The sequence below is a fragment of the Barbus barbus genome, assembly GCF_936440315.1.
Source record: "Barbus barbus genome assembly, chromosome: 3".
Taxonomy (NCBI): Eukaryota; Metazoa; Chordata; class Actinopteri; order Cypriniformes; family Cyprinidae; genus Barbus; species Barbus barbus.
The window spans coordinates 18704793-18730247 of record NC_136731.1 but is presented as its reverse complement, the minus strand read 5'-3'; the positions used below and the strand labels follow the sequence as shown (position 1 = coordinate 18730247).

At 39.1% G+C, this 25455-nt stretch overlaps 2 protein-coding genes across 2 annotated transcripts; both read right to left on the bottom strand.

Moving 5' to 3' along the window:
• Positions 1 to 6723: 6723 nt before the first annotated feature.
• On the bottom strand, positions 6724 to 12090 carry LOC306858402 (vascular cell adhesion protein 1-like; the record flags this gene model as incomplete). Its single annotated transcript, XM_079398932.1, has 6 exons — positions 6724 to 6731; positions 9184 to 9438; positions 9529 to 9861; positions 11116 to 11382; positions 11844 to 11863; positions 12011 to 12090. 6 exons carry the CDS (start codon positions 12088 to 12090, stop codon positions 6724 to 6726), a joined length of 963 nt encoding a protein of 320 aa, XP_079255058.1.
• Positions 12091 to 13268: 1178 nt separating this feature from the next.
• Positions 13269 to 23040, bottom strand: LOC306856146 (intercellular adhesion molecule 5-like). Its single transcript, XM_079395188.1, has 5 exons — positions 22853 to 23040; positions 15804 to 16076; positions 15369 to 15698; positions 14856 to 15089; positions 13269 to 14015 (listed from the first exon to the last, which is right to left on the bottom strand). Exons 1-5 carry the CDS (start codon positions 22914 to 22916, stop codon positions 13945 to 13947), a joined length of 972 nt encoding a protein of 323 aa, XP_079251314.1. The 5' UTR covers positions 22917 to 23040; the 3' UTR covers positions 13269 to 13944.
• Between the last annotated feature and the right edge of the window lie 2415 nt (positions 23041 to 25455).

Genomic DNA, 25455 nt, shown 5'->3' with positions numbered 1-25455 from the left:
ACCTTGGATTATTTTGGTTATTATCTATGAGTTTGCGGATATTGTCTACCCTGGCAGCTTTTAGAGCCTGTCTATAGCTGGACATATTGTTTTTCCACGCAATTCTAAATTTAGTTTTTCTCTGTTTGTGCTCAAGATTACGAGTTTCTTTCTTGAGACAATGGGTATAACTGTTGTACCATGGCGCAGTACGTTTTTCTCTAACCTTTTTCAATTTGAGGGGGGCAACAGCTTCTAATGTATTAGAGAAGATAGTGCCCATGTTGCTAGTCATTTCGTCTAGTTCATGTGTATTTATGGGTACACAGAGCAGTTGAGAGAAATCAGGCAGGTTATTTGTGAATCTGTCTTTGGTGGCTGGAACAATAGTTCTGCCCAGACGATAACGCGGAGCCATATAATTAATATCAGTAACACGCAGCATGCACGATACAAGGAAATGATCAGTAACATCATCACTTTGAGGTATGATATCTATATCAGTAAGATCAATTCCATGCGATATAATTAAATCTAGTGTAGGATTAAAATGATGAGTGGGCCCGGTGACGTTTTGCTTGACTCCAAAAGAGTTTAATAGGTCAGTAAACGCAAGTCCTAACGCATCATTTGTATTATCAACGTGAATGTTAAAATCTCCGACAATTAGCAGTTTATCAACATTAACTAATAGATCTGAGAGGAAATCTGTATATGGCCCTGGCGGTCTATACACAGTAGCCAGAGCAAGAGATAAGAGAGATTTCTTTTTCATATCTAACAGTGTAACATTAAGCAGAAGTATTTCGAATGAGTTAAACCTCCTGTATCCTGTTTTCTGAGTAACATTGAGAATATCACTATATATTGTTGCAACACCGCCGCCACAACCAGTCTGACGGGGCTCATGTTTATAACAGTAGCTTGGTGGAGTAGACTCATTTAGACCAAAATATTCATTTGGTTTCAGCCAGGTTTCAGTCAGGCAGAGTACATCAAAATTATTATCTGTGATCATTTCATTTACAATAACTGTTTTGGGTGCGAGTGATCTAATGTTTAGGAGCCTAAGCTTTAAAAATTGTTTTTGTTCATTTATTTAGTGTTTTTCTGGTTTAATCATGATCAGATTTTTTCTAGATCCTGCATTAGATTTATATTTTGACCTCGCTATTCGGGGAACAGACACAATCTGTATAGATTGGACAACGCAAGTACTTCTGTCTTTTAAGTGGGTAGAACAAAAGTCATCATAGCAGTTATTTGAGAGTTGGCTTACTAGTCAGATGGAGCGTAGCGTCCTGGAGATGTTGTCTGACAGGAGTTCCGCTCCGACTCTGCTGGGGTGCAGGCTATCAGCACGGAAAAGCCTAGGATGCTCCCAGAAAAGATTCCAATTATTAACACACGTGCCGGACGATGGAGTCTCCGATGATCACAGCGTCGCGTTCCGACTCGCAGAGGGGAGCGAAGCGGTTTCGGGTGGAGATCTCGAAGACCGGAGGCGGCGGAGGGGGAGAGGTCGTCGCCCGGGGCTTGGGTCGCGTTTTCCGCTGATGGTACACCCAGGGTCCATGGCGTCCCGGCGCCGGTCACAGGGTCTGTGCAGAGAAACACACGGAGTAGAGGTGGTGGGAGTGTTAGCAGTGTGCTGTATACTCACTCCGGACTTGTGAGCGTCAGCCCGGGATGTTTCCAGCGCGGTTCTCCGCTCTCTCAGCTGGGCCTGCTTCCCCACCACGTCGCGGATCTGCTTCTCCACGGCTTCCAGCTCCACCGAATGCAGCTCGAACATGTCCTCATCTGCACTCAAAGGTAGACACAAATCCGCCATTTAAGCAAGTAAGAGTGAAACAATGGTAATGTGTGTGAATAGAGTATTAGCAATAGAAGCTGCCGATACTAACGGGCTATAAGCTAATAGCAGACACGAGAAATCAAAATAAAACTAGTGATAAGGCGCTCTGATTTGTTTTAGAATGCTATAGTGGATATATTCACACGTTATAGAAACGAAAATGATAGTGTATAAAATTGTTTTTAAGATAGAAAATAGACTATAAAGAATCAACTTAACGGAGCTCAAACTCAAAACACGCAGTCACAAATCAGCGATCTATGTGACAAACCAGTCCTCGGACTTGATCTGAGATACTTACCTGGGCATCTTGAACTTCAGTCTGCTGACTGAACGGTTCATTGATGCAGATCTAAAATGGGACGCAATCCTCCATCCTCCTTGGATCTATGAAGTACCGGCTGTAGAACCCGGACTCTCTTTCGTGAGGAGGAACCACCTCGATGGCTTCCTTCGTTAAGAGAGTATCTACCTCTTGTTCCATTACCAGAGCCTGCTCGGGGCCCACTAACGTGGAATTCACCCCGTTGAATTGAGGCGGACGAAAATCGAACTGGATTCTGTAGCCTCTCTCTACAGTGCGCAGGACCCATTGAGACACATTTGGCAGTAGTTTCCACGCTACGAAATAGTCTACTAAGGGAACCAGTCTCTCGAGACTGGCCTCTGGTCTAATCAGAGCGGCACACCGGCAGGGAACGGCCGAACTAGCTGCTCCAGAGAACCCTGAAGGGGTGGCGAGCATCTCCGCTCCGCTACGGTTCCGGGCGGAAGAGACTGAGATGTGTGCTCGCTGGAGACCGCTGCGCCCTGGAACACCATATGTGGCAGGGTTAGCAGATCGATCTCCTGAGGGCACTGGGGGAAAACGAGCACCGTACGCTGCGGTGAATCGTTGCTCTACCCCAGCGGGGCTACCTTCATAAGCCCTGATCCCACTCACATCAGGGCTTCTTGGCCGAAGACCTCTTTGCCTGCTTGGCTGGGAGGTCTTTGACCGCACACCCTTCTTACCGCCCCGACCCCGCTCCCGCGGGGGTGAGCTTGCCTATACGAGGAGCCAGCACTTGGCAGGGGCTGCTCTCGCCCAGCAGCCCTGTGAGCTAGAGAGCGGCGAGGGAGAAACCACTGGAACGCCGCCACCTGCCTCCCGAACCGAAAAGGCCAGAAGGCAAAGTGGGGCATCCAGAAGGAAGACCCTGTCGCGGTCTTTAAAACCGACAGGGTCAACCAAAGATGCCTCTCCGCCGCCACCAGGGCTGCCACAGATCGTACTTTCCAGACGGTCTCCCTGGCGGCGCGGGAGAGGCAACTAAATCCCTCGCCCTCATTCAACTCCTTGAGCAGGTCAGCCTGGCATGCCCGCAACACCAACATGGTGTGCAGACATAAGCCAGCCCGACCTGCTGCCGCGGGTCCCCTTGCCTTCAGAGACAATGCAGCGTCAGAGGACAGATAACTCTCAAGCGTCTGTTCCACATGCAGCATCGCTCAGTAACCGCGCTCACTCGTCGCCATCACATTACCGTAGTAATCGAATGAGGGGACGAAGAGGCGGGCCGGAATGTTTTCCCTACGACCTCGACACCTCAGTGTGGAGGTCGGGGAAAAAAGGCATGCTCCGATGTGGAGGTGAGTCTGAAACCGCAGAAAACGCTCGTATAACCCTCTCTGCGGTTTGACAAGACACTCCACAAGAAGAAGAGAAGGAAGACAAGAGAAACGCCGAGGCCGCTGCCCGAGGGGAAGTATCTGCAAGGCGGGCTTCCGATCTCCAGAAGCGGTCACGGGATCCGACAGGTGAGGATGGAGATAGAGACTCGCTCGTCTCCGATCCCTCCATCAGATCCCGATGCGAATCCCATGAGCGCCGTCCCCGCTCCGCCTCAGCGCCCGTGACTTCCCTTAGACCTAATAATTACACATTTCCATTTTAGTGATTGTGGATGGACAGCAAATACATTATAAGACACTATGTCAATGTTCAGGATATATTTAGCTGAACATCGCTATAAACAAATTCCTACATGCACGCTTTGTGGTGGATGCAAAAGATGTGGAGGTGAGTCTGATTGACATTCATGTCACTCCATTTTGATATTCATGAGCTGTAAGCTCTAATCATCAAACACATTTTTTTTTTTTAAATGTTTTACTTTACATGTAATGAAAAATATATGAAAGTTTAACTTTTTTAATATAAGTTACAAGAAAAAATCAACTTTTTCATGATATTCAAATTTTTTGAGATGTACCTGTATGTCAGGTTTCCCGTTCAAACATGGCTGCATTGAACAGACTTGAAACATCCTTTTTCTTTTACTTACTTTTTGTTTTCTTTTAAATAATGTTTTTGGAGAAAATATGTTTGAGTATAGGGCTGTAGGTTATTATAACTAATTAAAAGCTAATAGACAATTAATTACTATTAAACAATAATAAATATTGCCTATTTAAGCAGTCGGGCCTAATGGATAGAGAGTTGGACTTGTAATCTGAAGGTCGTAGGTTTGAGTCTCATGTCCGGCAGGGATTGTAGGTGGGGGAAGTGAATAACCAACACTCTCTCCACCCTCAATACCATGACTGAGGTGAGACCCTTGAGCAAGGCACCGAACCCCCAACTGCTCCCCGTGCGCCGCAGCATTGGCTGCCTACTGCTCCGGGTGTATGTTCACTACTGTGTTTACACTTGGATGGGTTAAATGCAGAGCACAAATTCTGAGTATGGATCACCATACTTGGCCACACACCACTTCCTTTTCCCTTTAAAGGTCCCATGGCATGAAAATTGCATGGCATGGTTTTTTAACATTTAATATGAGTTCCCCTAGCCTGCCTATGGGTCCCCAGTGGCTAGAAATGGCGATAGGTGTAAACCGAGCCCTGGGTATCCTGCTTCGCCTTTGAGAAAATGAAAGCTCAGATAGCCCAATCTGGAATCTTCCCTTTATGTCGTCATATGGGGAAAGGTTACCTCCCCTTTCTCTGCTTTGCCCGCCCATGAGAAAATGAGCTACGACCGTGCGAGGCAAGCGCAATATTTTAATTTTTTTCCTCGAGAGACATCATGGCTTGCAAACGAGCGAAGCATTGTTTTTTGGCACTTCAGATCTGTTCTACTCTATGAACTATCACATACTGTAATACAACTGAATACCCAATAAAGCTGTTCACATTTACATATTTTCTGTTGTCATACATAAAACAAGTATAAATTGTAAACACGACCCATTGATAATACGTTAACCCTGAATCACTCTCACTTTACTACTTCTACACTCTCACTATAATCCTGATTTATAATCGCAACATCGTCTGATAAAATCAATATACATCTAACTTACATTAAAAAGCGACTATGCACATTTTCAAAATATATACTGAATGTGTGTGTATTTATATATAGTTTTTAAATAAACATTGGTTTGAATAAATAAATATTGCTTTAATATTATAATTTGCGGGTACTTTATTCAATTGCATTAAGTGCTTTTCAAGTCAATATCTATATGTATATATACAAGTGATTGCATACTATGACAGATAGGCCTACTACGCCTATGCTATGATAAACCCAAGTTCAGTCACTATATTCTTTCTTCTTTATATATGTTATTTCAATTATTGATCATATTAATTTACAGATTAAATCACATTTGTGCAACTTTAATGTAACGTTTCACATGCAATGTTTATCCTGTATTTATTCCACTTATTTATTCTTTTTTAACCTTCTCAAGAAACTTGATAAAGGGTAAAAACCACTAGAGGGAGCAATTCGACAAACAAACACTCACTCAAGAAAAGTCCAGGAGGTGGCGGGATGATTCACGAAGAAGAGATGTGGGAAGTAACTGTATCCTTACAACATAACATCTCACATATTCCCCTGAGAAATTACGCATGTCTTTATATGTCACAGCTGCTGAGGAGTTTTTATACTTAAATATGACTGTGTTATTTAATGCCTTTTTTTAAATTAACCACAGTCCTTAATTTAGCCTATTTATGCCTATAAAATGCTAATTGTCTACTGGTTTTAGAAAACCTGAACCAGAGTTGTATAGGCTTACAACTCCGAGGATGCAATTTCAAATGAACTGTCCTCCATCCTCTTCCTTGAAAGCAAAATATTCATCTTTGAACTTCCTCGTATTCTTCTAAGTATTTATACAGCCATTGCTTGACCTTAGGTTTCTCAATCAAGACAATGTAATGGAATTTCCGCCATTTATTTGCAAACCCCTGCATTATAAAATCAAACACCAGGTTTACACAACTAGCCTAGAAATGATTGCAAACAGGATGAATTGCTGATTGCTAAAGTAATTAACAAAATTAACATAAAAAGCTCAATTCTCCAAATCTGTTCCAATGAAAGTAACAAACTCAACTACATATCGGATGGCCTGAGGGAGAGTACATTTTCTATTCCTTTAATTATATGTTCCAAATGACGTAATAATAACAACAGTCACAAACCCCACCCAAACAGCAGTCTTAAAGAGCATTAAATTAAACAAACATGCTTTATCATTTGTACTGTATTCATAACTTTTATTATTATTATTATTGGGTGAGTAAATATCTACAAAAAACATTAAAATGTCCGAGCCATCACAGTGTGCCATGGAACATACAAATGCTCTGCTAAAATTATCTTACACAAAATATTAATAAAGCTTACTAGGATAGATTTGACACACATGTAGGTTTGACTCTCATATTTAACAAATCGTAATTACCCTGAAAAGAGAGTACCCTAAAAATACATCTAAAATGTAACAAAGAGCCAAGCTAGATTTTGATCTCCCACGTCCAGAAAGTCCTGAGCGTACCATCTAGAAGTATATGTCTTCGGTTCGTTCTCAAGGTCTCTGGACTTAAACACCTGTAAAACACACACATTAATGGTGAATTGCAGATTCGCATTGCACATGAAACATTTGGTCGTCTGCTGTTTTGAGATTGCCTATGTTTAGCAGGACACAAAAACAAACATTTCAAAACTCATTTGTGAAAATAAGACATAAGATGTTTTTACACAAACAGGAGGATCTTTTCATTAACTTTTAATTTAATTAAAAGCTAATGCAATGTGATTCTTTTCCATGTAGACCCATGAAGCATTACAGCAGAATCTGTAACAATAACTACACTAGGTCTCTTGTGACGGTTACAGGAAATCCTGTTCTTGCTTTGCTTCCTGTTTGCGGTATATTGCAGCAGCACTAATTTCTGTTATGACTATCATGCTTTTTTCTCTCTTTTTTCACTCTGGGAAGCCATTAAAGAACAGCTTTTCCAAAAAACTTTACACACTTTACTCAAAACTCATGGGATTTAGTTTGAACCACTAAACACAAAGGCAGATATTTTCAAAAATGTTCCAGCTGCTGTTTTTCTTGCAGTGAGAAAGGATGGTGACTATTATTATTTATGTTTTTACTTCAAAGCTCTAAGCATGCATGTTAGTCTATTTCTTTAATGGGTTTTTGAAGCTTTGTGTGAAGAGCAGACTTTGTTGTTGCAAATATAAAGAAGAAGAGAGCTCAGGTTCTAATCACAAATTTGTACTTGTGAAGAAACAAAAGAAGAACTGAAAAGAAGAACCAGGATACAAGGAACTATAGAACTCATGAACCAAGAAAATGGGAAACATAAGGGTTATATATAGACAAGGGCTAAGGGGAGCAGGGAACACTTGGGGAGACAATCAGGGGTAACCAATCAATAACAAAACTACAGAGAGGCTACAAAACTAGAACAGGAAACCAATTACCAAACAAGTACAAACACAACACAAGGAATGTATATCACAGTGGTACGTGTGAATGCCACTAAGTGCTTTAAGAAAAAGTGCTCTTTGTGATACTATTGAATTAAAAGTTTTACAAGTATTATCTTTTAATGATTTTGCAGTGATATAAAAAGTACACTTAATTTTGATTATAATTGTAACTGTAATGTTTCTTCAGTATTACACTTGAAGCTAATACATTTAAATGTACTAAATTGCAACTTCATTTCAAATGTGTCCTTACACTTACATTTAAATACATGACATTCCAGTTGGCATTAAAGTATTTTAGTTTAACATGAAATGCTCGTTAGTGCATTCTGCAGTGCACTTTACCCATATTTCAAACACAACAGAAGCAATTATGAAATTACATTTAAAAATGCACTTATGTCCTACATAAGAGAGCCAAAAAAACACTGTAAAGTTTAGCTAATTTTAGTTCATATAAATTTAAACTATAATACATTTTCATTTAATTGCAATTAACATGCAATGGAGAAGTGTTTGAAAACATGATTATTATTTCTGTACTTAGTATTCTTTTTAAACCTGCAAAAGTGTACTTCGTGTTCACAAGGTTTGCATGCTATCTGTTGAAACAAAATATGTGGAAAGTCTTATCTTTTGGGAGTATCTGCACGCTGAGGGGTGCAACCCAGTGAATGGTACTACAATTCTACACTGGCCAAAAAAATAGTTTTAGGGCTTCGGAAGCTTGTGGCAGTGCATGAATATAGTATGTGGTTATTGTTTTTCTGTTATTTTTTCAATGATCTATTTTGACGTTTGTAGCTGTTGAGGTCTGTGTGCATCTTTTGCTTTTTAAAAGGCTTTACTCTTCAAAGTACTGACAACTGAAAACTTCTTGTGTTGCTAAATGATAATTAGCTAAACAATGAATCAACAATTTAAAACTGCCTAGGCAAATGAGTATTAGCGGTGACTGATATTAAAGGGATGGTTCACCCAAAAATGTCAAAATTCTGAAAATTCTGTCATTAATTACTCACCCTCATGACGTACAAACCTGTAAGACCTTTGTTCATCTTCCGAACACAAATTAAGATATTTTTGATGAATTCTGAGAGCTCTCTGACCCTCCCATAGACAACAATGTAATTACCACAATCAAGGCTCAGAAACGTAGCAAGGAGATAAAATAATCCATGTGTCATCAGGAGTTCAACCGTAATTTTGCGAAGCTACGAGAATGCTTTTTGTATGCAAAGAAAACAGAAATAACAACTTTAATCAACAATTCTTATCCTCTGCGTCACCCTAGCGCCATTTTGGAGATTATCCACTGAGCTACCTATCCGCGTGGTGCATCAAAATATCTTAATTTGTGTTCTGAAGATGAACGAAGGTCTTACAGGTTCAGAACGACACCAGGGTGAGTAATTAATGACAGAATTTTCATTTTTGGGTGAACTATCCCTTTAAGAGAGAACTCAAGTAACTAAATCCATCATGTTGCCTTGATTCAAAAGACAAAGAAAATACATTAATATTTACATTTCTAGTGTTTTATTGCTCTCACCTTTGGATTTGTGCTTGATGACAAACTGTTTGCTCTTTTTCCCCAGGATATTGGATGCAGTGCATGTATATACCCCTGGGCTCAAAGATGCAGCTCTCAAAACAGGCTGATTATCAGCCTTCTCCTGAAGGTCTGAGGAGGTCCAGACATACAAAGGAGGTGGGTTACCCTCCGCAGTACAATCCAGCAGCACCGTTTCACTATCCTCACTGATGTCCAGTATCTCTTCCTCTGGACTACGGAAGTCTGGCGGGTCTGATGAAAAAAAATAACAAAGCTATTAACATTAATAGCTATAAAATGTCTTCACTATTGGGTAGTGTTGTTTGTTATTTATTTACCTACATTGAACTGCAATGTTGAGAACTTCAGACTGAACTGTTGGAGGAGGTTGAGGTCCTTCTGCTCCCAGTTCCAGCTGTGCTTCACACCTGTATTGAGCTCCATTATCAGCTCTCTTTGGGACAATCAGCAAGGTGGAGGACACCTGGACCGGTGTTGCAGGGGATAACTCTAAGAACGAGTGGTTGTAAACCTCAGTTTTTCCTCTGTACCATCGTAAAACAAGGTACTGGACAGGTGCGACGTTCTGAACCTCACACTGTAGCTGGTACTCTCTTCCTTCCACCACTGGACTGCTGTGATTCACTAAACTTATGGACACACTGTCTGGTTTCTCTGTGTGAAGGCAATTGCAAATACAAACAAAGGCATTTAATGGAGGTACTCCAGAAACATATTAGTTTAGACCAGTTTGGACCAGCTTAAATACCAAATTGGTTTTATTTTAGATGGTTAGTGCTAGTCTGTTTCTGGCACAAGCTGGTTATTGTTGCAGGTCGACCTGTTTTACTAGTGTGTGTAAGCATGTTAAAACCTTCTTTGTAACTAAAAGTATAGTTTATACCAAAATGACAACTGTGTCATTGTTTACTTTCCCTCATTATTTCCTGATGATCTTCACCAAATCTCTCAAAATCTAAATTCTGTTATGTTCATTTAAAAATGCTGCCACACAGACTTATTAAAATTAATTTTAAGAAATAATTTAATTTTAAAATTACATTACTTGTTGCATGTTTCGTAACATTTTCAAAGTAAAATGTGCAACGAGTGGCACTAAAAGTTCTGTTTTATCTGAAGCAGATTAACTTTAATCTGGAAATGCTTTATCACGTTGGTTGTTTTATGTCTGGTAACTGGTGCTGAACCGTTAATATGCTGAAAATAATGCACACCCTACACTAAACCCTACCATAAACCTAACCAATATTGTTAACAAAAGAAAGCGTGAGAAACAAACACATTTTCTGAAGCAACAATACCATTTTAGTTAGTTTCTACAAGTCACATGCTGCCTTGTGTTTCATGGGACTCGTATCGCAAATGCAGCGCTATACCAGGTGACCTACCAAACAATTTCACCAAGCCAGAAAAGCCACACATATGAGGCTGGTTATGTGATGAAATGCCAAAGCTTATAATATGTGAGAAACCATGTGAAAATCAGTCTTTAAGAATGGATCATCTGCGTTTGGTCACACTTAATTTTAAGGTCAATTCTCACTATTAACAAACCATTAACTTGACTTGTGCCTCAATAAACTCTTAATCTGCTGCTTATTAATAGTAAGGTAGTTGTTAAATTTAGGTATTGGGTAGGATTAGGGATGCAGAATATGGTCATGCACAACATCTGCTTTATAAGTATTAATAAACAGCCAATATGTTAATAATAGGGATGCTAATAAGCAACTAATTAATAGAGAGAATTGATTCCTATACTAAAGTGTTACTGATTTCAATTGTGGTGTGTTGCAAATGAGTAATGAAAACATTTTCATTTTTGAATGATTGACTCCTTTTAGTGAGACGCAGCTAGTCTACACTGTTTTTTTTTCTTCAGAAGATCATTTTTAATACTGTACTTACTGTATAGAACAAGGTTGAGTTTTTCCTCACACTGTCTGGGTGCAGTGAAAAAAACACCATAGCAGATTGGCTCCTCAATCCAGTCAGTCAAACTGTCCACCTGCCACTGAACGTTGAGGTCATTCTGAGTGTGTGATGCGGCAATGACCGATTCCCATCCCAGCACGCGCACTGGACGAGAGGCCACACAGCTGACCGACACCGGATCCCCAAATTTTACCACTACTCTGGAGGGAGATATCTCTAGCGAGCAACTGTCAGCTGACACTGAAGGAGGTGTGAATCAGAATCATCAATATCACAAAATGCTGGGTTGTTTCAGTCCAACTTTGGGTCAAATATGGACTAACCCAACTTTTGGGTTAAATATTTGCATTCAATTTTTAACCCAAAAGCTGGGTTAGTCCATATTTGACCCAAAGTTTGGTTGAAACAAGCCAGCTTTTTTGAGTGTAATATGCCATATATAGAAAATCTAAATGCTATTTAAAAACAATTATTATGCAGTAAGCCAAAGTTCTTTCTTCTAAGAAATACTTTTATAATGACCAATGTAAAAACGTTTTGAATGCACTTTACAAACTTCCAGAAACATTACATTAAGTTCAGTAGGTTTTTATGGGAAGTTGGTAAGTGTAAACAGATATGCACCTCATAATTTTTTACTCTCAACTTAAACTGAAATATTACTAAACAACTAGCGTTACTTTCACAGAGAAACATCTTACCTATTCCGATAATGGACAGACTGAGAAAGCAAAAGAGATTGTTTTTCATGTTGATGAAAATGGTTGAAATCTGCTATAGTCCGCACACAGAGGCGAGAGGAATTCTGACTCGGTCTTGCTTGGCAACTAAAAACAGTGAACAGTGACAGCCAACAAAAGCCTTGTACTGAAGGGCCTGGAGGGGGATTGAAGTGGTGGGCCTCATTACAATCAGCTCTCCCTCTGCTCGCACCTCAGTATTTCTCATCCTCTCCTATGTATCTTTTTTATATCACATTTGAGTCTAGCGTACTGAAGCATTACCACATTAGAATGTCTCTTTAATTTTATAATCGTAATTGTCTTTCTGCTTGTAGTTGCAAATTGCAATAAATAGTTAAATGGCTCTTGTTTATTGTTTTTGTGGATCACAGCATACATCACATATAAACTATATTTTAACTGATTGTGTACACATAATTTTCATTATTTCTGCTGACACGTGCCACAGAGATGTCACTGTTTTCGCATACCATCTTGTTAATTTTTAAAATAGCTTATATGAGTTAAGAGCTACTGAGCTCCAGCTATAGCGGTCTTAAAATGCTTCACTGCAGAGAGGTTGCTATGCCAACACTCACTCACAGAGGTTTTGGCAGACCGAAGTCGCACAGGTCACTGTGCTAAATTCACAAAAGAGACACAAAGAAGACTTCATTTAAAAAACATAAGGATTAGAATTGAAGTGTTTCCCTATAAAGTACTTATTACTTCCTTGGGTGTGATTCATGGGTCTCACTTTATATTAGGTGGCCTTAACTACTATGTACTTCCACTTAAATTAATCATTTGGTACAATGCACTACATGTTTTAACGTTGTACTTATATTTTTTAAAAATGCCAGCATGTAATTAAATCTTTAATTAATTTCTGTAATTACATTTATAATTACACTGTTGACCCCTTACACCTTAAACCTACCTATACCACAAAACCTGTCCCTAACCTTACTCGTATCCCACCTCAATAGCAGCAAAATTGTTTTGCAATACACTATGAGCATAATAACTACAGTGTACTTATTGTTTTATGTAAGTACATATAGTTAAGGCCACCTAATATAAAGTGGGACCGATTCTTGACATTCATGTAGCTATCCAGATGCTAGTAATTTGTTCAGGTTCTTAATATTGACACTTTATAAAGTAAACTAGGCTTTTTTTTAAGCTCGGGTGTTCAGCGTGGTTGTTTACTGGCCCAAGTCAAAAGAGCCCACCCACAAGTATTATGTTATATGGCAAATTCACACTCTGGTTGAAGATTTTGTTGTGATTAACACATTCTTCTAAACATAACACTTTGTGTCATTTTGAAGCTCCACCTTGTCAGTTTCCACTGATACTCATCAAGCACATTTCCCCTAACAAACTGAAACTTAGAAAAATGAGAAGGAAATCAAAGCCAAAGATGTCAACATTTATTTTGCTGCTGTTTAACCTCTCAAAATGCATTTTCTTGTGTTTTCCAAAACATCCTATAGGGCTGCAGCTTGCCAAAAGGATGTACATGGGGAAAAAAGCTTTCGGAGGAGGGGGCCATGGGAAATGAGATGTCCTCCTTGGTAGTTGACGCCCTGTGCAGTCTGAGTGCTCATCTTGTGCTCAGCTCACATTCACACCGAATACAGAGGAATTTTAAAAGCTGCACTGTGCACTGAATACACACTGCAATGAATATACATATATGCTAAATACCTTCTAAATAACGTGTTACAGGGTGACAAACCTTATACTTGATTACGAATGCAATATTGTAATATTTTATAATAACTTTATATACCCTCACATTAATCCAGAGACAAAATGGAATATTTGTTCTGTAAAATGAATTTTTCATACAGCAGTGAGGATAAACGTAGGAGAACAGTAAAATAAAGTAAAAAATCCAAATGAACATTCGTGAAAATACACTTTCCAGTTATTGTCAGATGTTAATTTCATGCTAACATCTAAAGGCAGGAATTTATTTATAAATAAAAGTGATGTGTTGTAGTGGTCACCACTGACTGCATGACTGATTCACCACTACTGTGAATAATTATCTCTGTTGTGGGACTATTAATTAAATGACAATAATCAATGCAACCGACAGCTGGACAAAAGTAAGAACAGTCCAGAATGTGGGACGAATACCTGTGGAAGAAAAGCAGTGTTAATGATGTGTAAATGATGATGATGTTAATGAACTAAAGTGTTTTCAATGCTGAATCTCTGTCTACAGATACACTCTTTCAAAATATACTCTTTCCAAAAGGGTGGTTTCCCAGTGGTGCCATAGAAGAACCATTCTTGGTTCCCCAAAAGTTCTTAAAACTGAAAATGAACTGATTTTATGAAGAATATTTAAAAAATTTAAAGAAACCTTTTCCAGAAAGAACCTTTAGTGGAATAGAAAGATTCCATGGATGTCAAAGGTTCTTTGTGAAACCAAAGATGCCAATAAAGCACTTTTATTTTTAAGAGTGTATAAAAGAGTGACCCTGGTTTTACACACAGAAACCTAACACAATGTATAAAATAAGAAACACCCAAACCCACATTTAGAAAATAAAATAACATAAATATTCACAAAATATTCAAGTACACTAAAAAAAATGCTGGGTTAAATATAACCCAGTGCTGGGTAAAATATGGACGAACCCAGCGATTGGGTTGTTTAAACCCAGCAATTGGGTTACTGCCTAGAAGTTGGGTTAAACATTTAACCCAACTGTTGGTTGAAAACAACCCAGCATGTGTTCTGTCCAATATTTACCCAGCATTTTTTAGGGTGTAATCAGATAATGTCTCAAATGTGCACTTGTTATTAACAATTATTATTGAGAGCAAAATAATACATTCAAAAAAAGAATATTTAATCCAAATTTTAAATATCTAAATTCATGAAATCTTATTCAAATATAAACAAAATAATTACTGCAATTTTGCGTTTAAAAAAAATCAGATGATATCATATTTTCATTAATAACCCACCTTTAGATTTGACGATGAACACTTTGCTGTCGCTTCCCTGAGTGTTTGTGGCGGTGCACGTGTAGTTTCCTGGACTGAGTGTGGAGGACTTGAGCACTGAGGAGCTGATCTGCTCTTTCAGATGATCTGAGCGCCATGTGTACCTAGGAGCCGGGTTTGCCTTCACTGTACAATCTAGCATGACCTCATCGTCTTTTATGATGGTCTCTGTTGAACTGGAGTGTTGTGGTTTATCTGAGGAGGACAGAGATACATTTCTCAGAACAACAGCATCATGATGAGCAGCTGTTATTAACAGATCACTAAAAATACTGCACAACTGAAACCTTTTGATCTGTGTTCATTCAATTCACATGAAATATTTAATCAAATAATTTAAATTAATATGGAAATGTCTGTGTGAGATGAAATATGACTTCATCTCACACAGAGATGTGAATATCCTTCACACTAGAAGGCCCTTCAGAAAATATAAACTGAATTATATGGCTAGCTTAGAACTAATAAACTTACAGTATACTTCAACATTAAGAGGTTTTGCTGAATTTGTAGGATGAGGTTGAGGTCCTTCTGCTCCCAGATCCAGCTCTGCTTCACACCTGTATTGAGCTCCATCATCAGCTCTGTCTGGACGGATCAGGAGTGTGGCATTTTCATTCACTGGAGTCACACTAGTGTCAGTGAAAGTGGTTTGATCCAGCAGAGTCTGTCCTTTGTACCATTTGACAGCGAGATACTGAACAGGAGCCACATCGTGAACATCACACTGGAGCTTATACTGCTCTCCCTCCATCATTGGTCCGCTGTGATCCACAGTGCTGATGGACACACTGTCTGGAGTCTCTGTGGAGGAAGATTTACACTCTGAAATCTGCTGTGATCAATGAACATTTATTAGATATTTCTGAGAATGAAAAGACAAAAAATATCAGTAACAGAGAAACTCACTGTAAACAGTGACTGGGAGCTCTACTTGACACAGAGCCGGATCGCCTATTTTATAGTTTATGAAGCAGAATGGCTTTATGTCCCATTCTGTCAGTTTTGACACTCTCCATGTGATCAGATTCTGGTTTGTGGTCTTATGCACTGCTCCCTCACTGGCTTCCCATCCCATCCCTTGATGCGGGACAGAAGTGTTACAGGTAACTGCAACAGAATCGCCGTACCTCACAACAGCTCTCCGTGGGTTGAGCTGAACAGGACATTCAGCTTGTGCACCTGTTAATCACATTGAGAAGGATTTTTATTAAACAAAACTCACAAATCTCACAGTTTTTCAAAAAAATGTCATCATATTTTCTAATATGTTAATACACAAAATCATAAAGTATCTTTTTCACTACACTATTTGATCATCTATATAAACAATTTTTAACGTTTGGGTTTTGTTTTTGGTTTTCATGTCTTTTATTTTGATATTTTGCCCTGTTTCATCTTCCTGTCATTTGTTTCCCCCTATCCTCATGGTATCCTGCCTAGTGTATTGCTGCGTTCATGCCATATCGTAATTACCATAATTCCGAGATGACAACACGTGATGTTCAACTGGGTGCTGTTCAGCCCATAGACATAATAGGTGCGTTCCACTTGAAGCATGGCTACAGACGGCGATCAACGAGAGTAGCCACTTGCAGTCAGGGGCGGAGTTGAAAACTGATATGACAAGCCGGACACTTTCTGCTCCTATTAGCGACACTCACGAGGTGTTTGCGATACTTCACAAGGCGCGTTTCCATTAACCTTCAAATTGCGCAAATTGAAATCGCGAATTGAAAATACGCCTAATGGAAATGCCTACTCTCGCGAAAATTTCTCGCTGCAGCCTACAAGATCCAGGGGGCATGGTTGGATCCAGAACTCCTCCCACCTTACATATACCTAAACCTACCCATCTCCACCCCCTGATCCCTAAACCCACCCCATCTCCACCCCTAAACCTACCAATCTCCACCCCCTAGATGTGGATCCAACCACGCCCCCTGGATGTTGTGGACTGCAGGGAACCCTACTTGTAAATTTCAGGCAAGGCGCATCTCAAACAAGTCTATTAGGTGTGTTCGACTTGAAGCGGCGCTGCGCAGAATGATCAGTGTAGTGCCGCGAGAGCGATAAGAGAACAGAGGGATCCTGATGCTTTCGAATCGCTCTCGCAGCACTGTGTGATGTCTTTTACACTGATCATTCTGAGCAGCGCCGCTTCAAACACAACTATAAGTAGCCCTCTTGTTGCCTGGTGCAACAAGTGCTATGTCTGATATTGTCATGTAAAAGCTGTTTCGCGTGCCCTTGTGCCATTGCCGTGCTTGGATGTACTTTGTGTTTTTGTTTTAATAAATCCTTAACTGCATTTGGATCCTCGCCTCATCTTCACCCGCATGTTTACACTATTCATTCACAGTATCTACATTTCTAATATTTCATAGTGCTATTTTTTTTTTTAAATCTGTCTATCATTTATTCCACGGATCGGTAACCTATGGCATGCGTGCCAACAGTGGCACGCAGGCTGTATCCGAAATCGCCCCCTATACCCTCATTCACTATTCCCTACATTAGCCCACTCATATAGTTCACTTGAAGGAGTGAATGAAAACAAGTGAGTCAATTCAGACACTGAGTGCACTGGAAGGACTTCCGCTTTTGCATAGTTTGCTTGCTGTTTAGTAATCATTTGAAACGGGAAGCTCCAATAGTAAGATTGAAGGATATATCTTGAACTCTGTCACGGAAATTATTTATAAACCCTAATAGTCAATTTGCAATTAATTTTGTACCTGTGTTGTATTACCTGTATTACGCCGTGGACGAGTGCTTCTAAAATGAATGAATGGATGATTCAGCTGCGGGCGCCATCTTCTGGTGAGACGCGGGAATTGACTCGGCGCGCGACTCTCACAGTGCATTCTGGGGATTCTCTAGCGGTTGAGTGTACATCGGTTGTACACTCGTTTTTGCGGTGCATTATGGGATTGAATGAGTGCACCTATTACGTCCACTATGGTTTCGAACACCACTTAAAATGGCTGTCCCCTCAAATAGTGCCCTATTTGAGGGTATGGGGGCGATTTCGGATACAGCCGCAGAGGGATAATCGCGAGCAATAGGGAAAACTGCATACTGACGTACATTTTGATGTAATGACTTCTCATAATCACACAGCCTGTTAGGAGCTATATATACTATTAAAGTGTGAGAATTAACTTGCCTAGTATGTGCCTAGTCTAGTATGCGCGCATGACCGCTGCACATAGGCGCTTCAGATCAAATCCTCAGCGGTCTAAAAGCGCTCGTCAGTTTTACGATAGAAATGTTAAATGACCGACAGCTATATCCAGTGATGCACCCCCCCCCCCCAAATATGGCCATTTTGAGAGTGAGAGAAAGAGAGGGATGTGAGAATTTTCAGCATCTTTGTCTCTCTCTACAATGAAGCTGAGTTTAGTTAGGCCTACTTAAAAAAACTGCGATTTTGCCCCCTTGTTATAATATAATGTAGTGATTCAGTATCGATTAATAAATGTCGCGTGGCAGCACTGACAAGAAGTTTATGAGCTTCTGAATCAATCAGACTGAATGTTACTTTTTGCACAGTGTTCTCTGATCTCTCTCTCTGTGTGTGTGTGTGTGCGCGTGTATCAATTAAGCAGCGCATTAATATAGAACAGTGATAAAACTAAACAGTTTTAATGCTTTGGCCTTGTCACACACGCACACACACAGTGGTGTTCAGTACGTTCACACTGTAGGCCTATATCTGTTATTCAAGAAACTTTTGAAAAGTTTAAAAAACAATCTATGAAAAAATGTTAAGAAACTATTTGCATGAAAATATACAGTTGCCTATATACAGTGGTTAACCAGAAAAGTAAAAAATGGCACGTCATGCCGAAAAGGTTGCCGACCCCTGATAATCCATCAAAATGGTTAATCAATGGATCATTTGGTGCATCTATATTTATATAGTTATCAATTCTAGAGTTTTGCATTTTAGAATTGGGCCAAGAACATTTACTTACTAGCTTGAGAAAAAAACTAAAGTTGGCACACCACACTCTAAAAATGCGAAACAATTTAATATTGGACTTGACACAAGGTAATGTTTTGAGCTAGTCTCGTGTAGCCAGACCTTCAGACTGATGGCTGAAGGTTTGGAATTTATGGCAGGTTTTATTGGCCAAGGCCCGCCCATGAGGCCGTTTGACCAACATGTCAAACAACCAATCATAGTTAGTTTCGTTTAGCATGCCCTTTCGGGGTGTGGAAATGTTGCCACAATAACAGACCGGTGTGTGAAACTCTCGGATGTATTTTAAAGATTCTATGCTGCGAACTTTAAATATTTCACATACTTTTGAAAATCCAGCCTTCAGTTGACCTGATAAGTGTTTGTCGTCACATTTATAAACACAACGGATTTCTTCTTTCGTGAGGGGGTTTGGCGCCACGGCATCTTTGTTTCCCGGCAAACCAAAAATAAACGCGACACTCGCGTCTCCCGGAAATCCGGTTTAATTCAACCAGTCAGATGACTACTTCGACATTCCTGAAGTGTTTCCAGAAAAGTGTGCCATATGCATCAGACATTTAGCCAACGGTCCGTGGGTGTGACGTCTGAGGCTGAGACTAGTTTCGAGCTAACAGGCTCTTTGTCAGACAATAAAAAAATATTTCAATCACGCCTTTATACTCACAAGTGATTAATCAAGAATCACATGACATTAAAAAAGTAAAAAAAGTGATTGACTTGGCCATTGCATAACAGTCCCCTTCAAAAACTCTTTGGTTGCTTTTGCAGTATGCTTTGGGTCATTGTCCATCTGCACTGTGAAGCGCCGTCCAGTGAGTTCTGAAGCATTTGGCTGAATATGAGCAGATAATATTGCCCGAAACACTTCAGAATTCATCCTGCTGCTTTTGTCAGCAGTCACATCATCAATAAATACAAGAGAACCAGTTCCACTGGCAGCCATACACGCCCACGCCATGACACTACCACCACCATGCTTCACTGATGAGGTGGTATGCTTAGGATCATGAGCAGTTCCTTTCCTTCTCTTCCCATCACTCTGGTACAAGTTGATCTTGGTCTCATCTGCCCATAGGATGTTGTTCCAGAACTGTGAAGGCTTTTTTAGATGTCGTTTGGCAAACTCTAATCTGGCCTTCCTGTTTTTGAGGCTCACCAATGGTTTACATCTTGTGGTGAACCCTCTGTATTCACTCTGGTGAAGTCTTCTCTTGATTGTTGACTTTGACACACATACACCTACCTCCTGGAGAGTGTTCTTGATCTGGCCAACTGTTGTGAAGGGTGTTTTCTTCACCAGGGAAATAATTCTTCGGTCATCCACCACAGTTGTTTTCCGTGGTCTTCCGGGTCTTTTGGTGTTGCTGAGCTCACCGGTGCGTTCCTTCTTTTTAAGAATGTTCCAAACAGTTGTTTTGGCCACGCCTAATGTTTTTGCTATCTCTCTGATGGGTTTGTTTTGTTTTTTCAGCCTAATGATGGCTTGCTTCACTGATAGTGACAGCTCTTTGGATCTCATCTTGACAGTTGACAGCAACAGATTCCAAATGCAAATAGCACACTTGAAATGAACTCTGGACCTTTTATCTGCTCATTGTAATTGGAATAATGAGGGAATAACACACACCTGGCCATGGAACAGCTGAGAAGCCAATTGTCCCATTACGTTTGGTCCCTTAACAAGTGGGAGGCACATATGCAAACTGTTGTAATTCCTACACAGTTCACCTGATTTGGATGTAAATACCCTCAAATTAAAGCTGACAGTCTGCAGTTAAATCTTGTTCGTTTCGTTTTAAATCCATTGTGGTGGTGTATAGAGCCAAAAATGTTAGAATTGTGTCGATGTCCCAATATTTATGGACCTGACTGTGTGTGTGTATGTGTATATATATATATAAAAAACTTTTCATAGGGGCTACATTGTAAATCCAAAAAGTCTCACATATCAAAAATGAATTATTACTCTCGCTCTCCATGCAATGGATATTTGACTAATTCTATTCATACATTTTGTAGGGTACTTTATTGGACTCATTAATTCTGTGACATTACCTAACTCCTCGGTTTTTTAGTCACCATGGATGTTGAATATCTATATATAAATGTTTCATTCCAAGGTGAACTAGAAGCTATTGAATTTTTTCTTGACCAACTTTCTGTTAAAGTTCTTAGTATGACTGTTGGAATTGACTAAATTGGTACTGTCATACAATTATTTGCATCTGATTTCGATTTACAAATCTCTAGTGTAAGCATGGTTCAAAAATGGCCCCTAGTTTTGCATCATTTTGTGGTATATTTCAACAACAATTTGTACATCATATAGATTGTAACCCTGAAACATATTGTGCTGTGAAAATGGTATATTGATAATATGTGTTTTATGGAATGGTACTGAATCTCAGTTGTTAGTCCCATAGACTGGTTTATGATCTCTGCAGAACACGAAATTCACCACTGAATTCCATCAGGATAAAATTAATTTTTCAGATGTGCTGAAAACCTTCATCGGGTCTTTGTAGTGTTTCTTGATGTCACATCTTTCATGTAGAGACAGACGCTAGCAGACAGGAATACGGGAACACTAACAAACTTTTCTTTCTTGCTCCATCACTTGTGGTTGCACACTATCACATATATATTGCATTAGAGGGGCGTTGCATCCTGTGTCGTCACAGGTCAAACCAAATACATCAATTTTTTTTTTGCTCTACAGATTTGCAACTTGTAATACACAACAGTAACTTTTGTTTGTTATGATAACAAAACATTAATATATTTAACCCTTGATAGAAAGTTTGCTGAAAAACTCTCGGAGTAACACAAACACTTTACTTTGAAAAAGTCTGAACAGTCCTTGTTTTCTAAACAGTCTGAAATGCCTGGTTTGAACAATCTGTGCAACTATTTAGTTACACTACACAGTCTACCTAAACATAGTCAGAGAGGTAGGCAGGAGGCCTACGGTTATGTCTAACAGGATATCTCATGAGGGACTGTGCGAAAGACCTGTCTCCTGGATGAGTCTCTTAAAGAATGAACTGTTCCTTGTAATGGAGTGTCCATGCCCTTCTACAGTTACCATTTTGCCTTTGGTGACTGTGTATGGCGTCGTACCTTGAACACTGCAACTTTTAACAGTGCAACTTTATAACACTAAGACTTTCAAACATCCTCATACTGCAAAATAAATAAATAACTAAAAATTTAAATAGGAGAGTGGCCTACTATTTCATGTAAAACTGATAATGTGGTCTATATGTTGCATTGCCCCTGCAGTCTTTGCAACTAGTAAACATTTAAAAACCCTCAATTCGGAACATTGTTGAGCTATCAGAAATCAATAACTTAAAAGTCAGTGGCTCAGCAATTTGCAACTTTTTGACATTCAGTTTCTACCCTATGTAGCCTAGCAACAGAATTAGACAAATGTCCATGGCATGGAGGCGACATAATACTTTTGAGATGTGAGACTTTTTGGATTTATTAGATTTTTATTAGATAGCCCCCATGGGATTAAATTAAGATTTCAATATTCATTGATTAATCACTTGTGAGTATAAATGTTTGAAATATTTTTTTTATTGCCTGAAGAAGAGCCCAACTTGAAACGTTACCTTGTGTGAACAATATTAAATTGTTTTGCATTTTTGTTGCCTATGGTGTGACGACTCCTATTGTTATTATTATTTAACAGTTTGTGCCGTTGATGTGTGTGCTTTGGTTCTGTTTTTGCTTAATAGCTTGAGAAAAACGTTTTGGTTGCTGTAGAAGCCTGATCATATGCAATAAAAAACAAACATGTCAACTGAACAGAAATGAATTTTACACCTCAAACACTTGTCCTAAGATAAAAAAGTTCAAATCTTTTCATCCCCAAATAAAGTAATAGCTAACTTTTAGGATCATTTCAGATAAAACAGATGTTTGCATTTGAAGCATTGAACAAATAAGACATACAAACCTGCGAGACTCAAAAGTTGTGAAACTGCAGAGAGACAAACAAATCCAAACAAATGTTGAAGCATATTCAATGTGCTCAAGGAAAATCAATTAAACAGAAAATATTGTAAATAAGACCAAACTTTATGTCTGTATCTCTTGACTGTATATGGTCTGTGACCAAATAGCTGTACCGAGCACATGATAATGAAACAAAAAAAGGAGAAGAAAAAAGAAACCCCACCTCGGAAAAAGAGATCTCATTTGACTGACTCAAGTCAATGGATGACAGCAAAAAAAGAAACTAAATGAACTCGAATAACCTGAATTCTTGTGATTGAATTGATGTTACCCGGACAAGATAACCACAAAATCATACAAAACAGCAATTATGATCACTTGTTTCAGTATATAATAAGTTCATAAAGTGTCACATTGGTAAAACATTGAAATGTAGTTTATTTGGGGTTTTCTAGGTGTTCAGAGTGGTTCTTCAGCTTTAGAATCACTCTAGAATTGTTGAATGTTAAATTGTTGAATTGTTTAAATTGAGAAGCTGCACCCTAGTGACACAGTTTCCACAGAAACTCACAAGGGACCTTTCCCTCAACAAACTGAAACGGAGCAAACTCAGAACAATTAACAGTTTTTTTTTTTCCTGATGTTTAACTGCTCAAAACAAATGTTCACATATTCTCCAGCATTCATGTGTTCTCAGCTGGTTTTGCTTGCAGGACCCAGATTTTAGACTGGAGACAAAGTGACAACCAATTACCTCTACAAATGTTTTTACCTTGTACAAGCAAACATTTTTTTTATTATTGTTAACTATTTTTTAATTACCATGAACTGCAACAATTAACTTGACAGACTAGAAGGAAAACTTTTTTTAATGCAACACTGTAATATTTTTATACTTCCTTCTTTACCTCTTGTTAAAGGGATAGTTCACCCTAAAATGAAAATTGTTATTAATTACTCACCCTCATATCGTTCCAAACCTATAAGACCTTCCTTCATCTTCAGAACACAAAGTAAGATATTTAATAATAAACACAATTAAAATTTGCGTCAATAAACACAATTTAAATTCATGTCTTGCACACTTTAATGTTATTTGAATATATATATACGCTCGCTTCGAACTGTCAAAATGGCGGAATATAATGTGATGTCCACTTTGCAGGGCACTTACTGTCGAATAGAACAAACGTCTGAAGTGATAAGAGAAACGTATGAAAAATGCAGTGGACTGTAATTGAGAACCACTGAAATACATGATCAACTGGCTGAGATCAAGCTATATTGTAGTAATCTCGTAGCTTCGTAAAATTAGGGTTGAAACACTGATGTCACATGGATTATTTTAACAATCTCCTTGCTATTCGTTTCTGGATCTTGATCGTATCAGGATCCTTGCTGTATATGAGAGGGTCAGAGACAGAGGTGTAAAGTATTGGAGTAAATGTAACTAATTACTGTACTTGAGTATATTTTCGGATACTTTATAGTTGTACTGAGTATCAAAGATATTAGCAACTTTTACTCTCTACTTCACTACATTTTTGAATGAGTATCTGTACACTTTACAGGGGAAGTCGTGGCCTAATGGTTAGAGAGTCGGACTCATAATCGAAAGGTTGCGAGTTCGAGCCCCCGGCTGGCAGGAATTGTAGGTGGGGGGAGGGAATGTCCAGCGCTCTCTCCACCCTCAATACCACGACTGAGGTGCCCTTGAGCAAGGCACCGAACCCCCAATTGCTCCCCGGGCGCCGCAGCACTGCTCCGGGTGTGTGTTCACGGTGTGTGTGTGTGTGTGCATTTGTTCACTACTCACTGCTGTGTGTGTGCACTTGGATGGGTTAAACGCAGAGCACCAATTTCGAGTATGGGTCACCATACTTGACAATAAGTCACGACTTTACTTTACTTTACTCAACTACATTTGAACTGAGCGTTGCAGTTACACAATACATTTCGCATAGCACCTAGCTTTTCTGCAGCAATTTATTTCTGCCACACAAGATGATATCGCCGACTACAGAGCACTGAAAGTACTATATCTTGTGCGTTTTGCCCTTACTCGCCCAAACTTGTCAACAAGGCTACTTTACGTGAATGTGAGCTTCTTAGCAAGTAGTTGTGAATCACAGGTGTTTTATATAACTGCAGCTGGCAATGAGGCCGAAGCCAGCACATCCATTGCAAGAAGACTTTGACTTTTTAATTTCATTTTTTTATTATTGCAATTTTGAGGTGTTGTAAAAACTGTTTTATTTTGGTTTTAGAAAATAAACATGATTGCTCTCCTCACAAATAAGCTCTTTCTTGTTTGCGTTACATATACTCTGTGCCTTGTCTTAGACTTTTGTCTCCCGTGGTGTTTGTATCTTGTTGTATCTTATCTTGTTCAACTTGTTTTATATATATATATATATATATATATATATATATATATATATATATATATATATATACACAGCTTTTCCACAACGTTACAGTTTTTGACTGGCATGTCTCTTTGACTAGTACATCTTTGAGCCTATATGTATTATAAGTAAAATACTTAAGTACTGTTAAAATCAGATACTCTGAGGCTTTTACTCAAGTTGTTTTGGAATCGGT

Bases quoted from the DNA above. Each gene is read 5' to 3' on its own strand.
- LOC306856146 (XM_079395188.1), bottom strand. From the start codon at position 22,916: ATGCTTCAACATTTGTTTGGATTTGTTTGTCTCTCTGCAGTTTCACAA. The intron at 15,699-15,803 runs GTGAGTTTCTCT...CTTCCTCCACAG, and splicing joins GCTCCCAGTCACTGTTTACA to AGACTCCAGACAGTGTGTCC. The intron at 15,090-15,368 runs GTAAGTTTATTA...TGTCCTCCTCAG, and splicing joins TCTTAATGTTGAAGTATACT to ATAAACCACAACACTCCAGT.